This window comes from Gastrolobium bilobum, unplaced genomic scaffold, assembly GCF_033153095.1.
Source record: "Gastrolobium bilobum isolate Gb01-03AN ecotype WA unplaced genomic scaffold, APGP_CSIRO_Gbil_v1 utg6862, whole genome shotgun sequence".
NCBI lineage: Eukaryota > Viridiplantae > Streptophyta > Magnoliopsida > Fabales > Fabaceae > Gastrolobium > Gastrolobium bilobum.
In genome coordinates, this window is record NW_026898137.1 from 37,466 (window position 1) to 41,733 (window position 4,268).

Here is a 4,268-nt window from a genome sequence, read left to right on the forward strand (position 1 = left end):
TCTCAGTTAAATCCAATTTGTGACAGACTACATTGATTAGTATTTTCTAATTGTTGTCATGTCTCTTAAATTTGGGAGAATAAGCCAATACATAAATGATATCTTTTCCGCATTATTTATCACTTTTTTTTATGCATAATTAGGCTGCTGCTATGGTTTGTGAATGAATAAGTTTACAGAAAATATCTCACTGCTCATTCTAGTTCCCTTTGGACAGTCAGTGAGAAACAAAATTGTCTTGTAAAAGTCCAATTTTGAATCTTTTTATTTTCTAATCTGTATTGTGAGAACAATTTCAAAAGATATATGTCTGCTCTATTTCCTCTACACCAGAAAAGGACTTAAGAACCTAACGGGAGAAAACAAGGGACAGTGAGAAAACAAAACTTTTTGAGACCCTGGATGAGTGCAACCAAGGATGCTGTTGCTTGATGCTTAATTCCCTGGTATAGCCTTTTTAACTAAATAATAATAGAGGAAGGTTATACTTGTCACTAATTAAGTTTACCATTTCTTACTACTAAATTTTAACTGTTAATTTTTGTTAATCTGATGATTATAGTTTATTGGATGACACTTATTAATTAATTATTAATTTTCAATAAATTATAATGGTCAGATTGATCAAAATTAACGATTAATGTTTGGTGATAAGTGATAAACTTAATTGGTAGTGAGTATAATTTTTCCCATAAAATAAAACTTCATTACAAAGTAAACATAACTAATTACTCGCCAGCCAAGAAGTTATCCATTTTAGTTACATTTGAGAATCCCTTAAATCCACATGGTAACCCATATAAAAACAAGGGTTTTATTAATCTCATGTTAAAGGAGATAATTATCTCATGTCATAGAGACAAACTAGTGGGCTCCACCACCTGAAGAAAAAAAAAGGTGGCACAATTATTGAAGGGTGTATAGGAAAGAAAACTTATGTCATGTGACATAAGAATAGTTTTTCCCTAAAAATAACTACTGTCATACTTCCAGCCAACGAGACTAGAATTTCTCTTTGATACCCAGTTTTTTTTTTTTACTATTTCTTGGTAAGCAAAATAAACCCATTTTTTGTTATCAAAAAAATTAAAATAAATAAACCCTTTTTTTTTACATTAAAATAAATACTCCTTGATACTTAGTTAACCATAAGAGAGATCACGCAGCACTACTATTATGCATATATTATAAACAAACACTTAACAAGTCTGTACTCTGCAGTGCAGAGTCTTGATTACAACAAAGTGGAACATAAATTTTGTGTTGCATGAAACTTCAGCTGCTTCACTTCAGGACTTATTCACAATTGAAATACATAAAGCAAATCAAAGAGAAACCTCTCCGTAAATCTGTGCAACAATAAGAACTCCTAGGAACACAACATGTTAAAATAAGAAGAAAGCTGTTCCAGGCATTTTATTTGACGACTTTGTAGGTTCACTAAACGTAATGAACAGGTATTCTGTGTGTGTCAGGGCCAGCTACCATATCATCCCATAGCAAATCAGAAAGTAACATTGTTAATTCTCCAACCCTTCCTGTAAAAAATTGATCATTGAATAAATACTAAGGACAAAGTGTTTAAGAGAGAGATCAAGATCAATGCATCTATCTATCTATGTATAGGTACACCCATATAAATTACTCTTTTAATCTTAGTCATTGATCTCACTTGCATCTAACGGTTAACGCGACTAATACATTAAAGCAGTTAAGTGCAAATAGATCAATAGTTAAAATTTGCTATCAATAATGAATTATGTCAAATCTACATTTAATAAATGTCCTGTGCATCAATAATGAGAAGAAAGCATCCAAGGATAAGGCTTCATACCATTCAAGGACAGATTGATAGCAGATAATTACTGTTACTAACTTACCATTGCCAATAGGTTGATCATCCCACATGATGATAGGCAACACAGGAAGTGTGCTTCCTACGTACATCATTTCAGCAGCAGCTTTAGCTTCATCCACAGTTAGATTTTTTGTTGTTACACCTTTCAGAAGCCCTTGATCAACCAATTTAGGTGCCAGTTCAAGAAGCCTTTTTGCAGTGCAACCATGTAGGATATTATCAAACAAAGGCATGACAAGTTCTTTTTCTTGAGTTATAAAAGCAACATTCACATTTGGACCTTCAGCAATATAACCTGCCTCATCAACCCATATAGAAGCAAATACTCCTTTCTCTTCAGCTTCCAATATTGAAAGGACATTAGGGAGATAATTCACATTTTTCATTGTAGCAAATAGTGGTGGCTTCATTGGTATTGTGGAAGTAATCACTTTAACCCCTTCTTTGTGCTGGGAAACATCTTGGTCAATGACTACTGCATAGAATGCAGATGTTGGACATCCTGCTGATGACAACAAGAAATCACCAGGACCTGCACTCAGCCAGTATCTTAGAGTTCCTTTCTTGCATTTTGATACTTCAGCTAGTTGTATCAGAATGCTGTGAAGTGTTGACCGAGAAAAGGGAGAGGGTATCTTTGCTTTGGAGGCTGACCTTAAGAAGCGATCAAGGTGAACATCCAACTCATAGAGGTATCTGATATAAACACCAAGATCAGAGAAAAATATGTATCAAATGCAAAAATCAGAAAATTCAAAGCCAAATGCTTTGTCACATAAATATAAAGTATTGAGTTGTATAGAGTAAACCAAAAATTAGCATTACCCATCTAAAATAATAGCCGTATCAAACACACCATGCCCTCTATGTACCATGTGATCATCGATGGGGATTACCATCATTGCTGGATCAAGTGTGATACCTCCATATATACTAGAATACATTGCTGGGTATGGTTGTTTCTCCACTGAACTCCATCTTTGATGAAGCTTTTCAAGCAACTGAACAATGCAACCACAATGAAAATTGCAAAGCTTAATGGATAACAATAAACCTTAAGTAATTAATGATGGCAGTAAATGGTATTGCAGTCCAATTAAAACTACTGAAAATAAGTCGTCATCTTAGAGAAATATAAAACCATAAACGCGACCTTCACCTAACAATTAAATTTTTCGGTTGAATTATTCTTATCTAATTTTTTTTTGTTTGCATATATATCTAGTCTCAACCATCCAAAGCATGTTCAAGCCAATATGCAAATAATCGGGATTCGAAAAGCAAATTGAGTAAAATATTTCCTCCACCTCTCTCTCTCTCTCTCTCCCTAATCTGACCAACACCAATTGTTAAATAATAAGCTTTGGTTTCGCAGACACACACAGAGCTTATGAACAATTTAACTTCATAATAATGTATTGATTCTTGCAATTACTTAAAAAATTCAAGATGATACAAAAAGTGGGGCTTAAAAATCTCACCTCGGATGATGAAGAGAACACGTGAACTCTAAAATCACTAGCATTTTCAACCTCTGGTACACCCCAAGAAAAGTTATAAAAAAGAAAAGAAAAGAAAAAAGTTTAGCCAAAAAACAGATACAATACAAATAAGAACATCACAAGGTCATTCAACAAAAGCAACAATCAAGTTTTAACATTTCAATGAGATCACATAAACTGAAAACAACCCAGAACTCCAACTAACCAGTGGACTTCTGAGAGGACATACTGAACTCAAGGAGAAAGCCAAAATCACAAAGGTGTACCTAGGAAAAACGTATACTTGGAGCAGAGCTACAAAGTATGTGAAACTCGTATATAAAATTTTATGAATGTATAAGCTATGTATAAGCTATATATATATATATATATATATATATATATATATATATATATATATAGGGATAGGTTATTCTGTCTACCTTTATCTACCTCCCTTAATACCGTTAGATTACAATCTCATCTAATGATGGAGATTTACAGAATAAAATAAACCATTTTCTCTTTTCTTTCTCCTTACTATCTCCCACACTCTTTCTCTCTCCTCCCCTTTTTCTCTGTCGATTTGCATAATTTATAATCTGAATTTATATTTGAATCTAAATCCAATTAATGATTAATGGGATGATAATTATGCTGGATGAATATAATTTTCAATTTTTTTTGAATATGATATAATTAAATATGGTAGAAATCACAAAAAAAAAACAAAAATCACGAAGAATCCTTTCCTTTAAATTAATCCATGATTACAAAAATGTTTCTATTTTGATGTTGAAAATTGAAATCGAATCAACTTATCTCCTTCTTCTTATATTGTTTTTCACCATTGATGTTCAACATACATACATGATCCTATAACATAGGGCATATGGGTTTGTTTCTTCCCTGACACCCCTTTTTAATTT

General features: G+C 32.6%; 1 protein-coding gene across 3 annotated transcripts; it reads right to left on the reverse strand.

Moving 5' to 3' along the window:
• Nucleotides 1-1,185: 1,185 nt before the first annotated feature.
• On the reverse strand, nt 1,186-3,855 carry LOC133313179 (D-amino-acid transaminase, chloroplastic-like). 3 transcript variants are annotated; one of them, XM_061514511.1, is made up of 5 exons: nt 3,566-3,685; nt 3,340-3,392; nt 2,684-2,859; nt 1,881-2,554; nt 1,186-1,538 (listed from the first exon to the last, which is right to left on the reverse strand). In XM_061514511.1, the coding sequence occupies exons 1-5, from the start codon at nt 3,585-3,587 to the stop codon at nt 1,441-1,443; spliced, it is 1,023 nt and encodes a 340-aa protein (XP_061370495.1). In that variant the 5' UTR covers nt 3,588-3,685; the 3' UTR covers nt 1,186-1,440. The 3 variants fall into 3 exon arrangements, with proteins under 3 accessions (XP_061370495.1, XP_061370497.1, XP_061370496.1); XM_061514513.1 differs by lacking the exons at nt 3,340-3,392; nt 3,566-3,685 and adding an exon at nt 3,783-3,855; XM_061514512.1 differs by lacking the exon at nt 3,340-3,392 and having other exon boundaries at nt 3,566-3,632.
• Nucleotides 3,856-4,268: the final 413 nt, after the last annotated feature.

Coding starts and splice junctions, on each gene's coding strand:
- LOC133313179 (XM_061514511.1), bottom strand. CDS start 3,587: ATGTCCTCTCAGAAGTCCACTG. Junction 3,393..3,565: donor GTCCTCTCAGAAGTCCACTG/GTTAGTTGGAGT, acceptor GGGGTGTACCAG/AGGTTGAAAATGCTAGTGAT. Junction 2,555..2,683: donor ACGGCTATTATTTTAGATGG/GTAATGCTAATT, acceptor TGTTTATATCAG/ATACCTCTATGAGTTGGATG.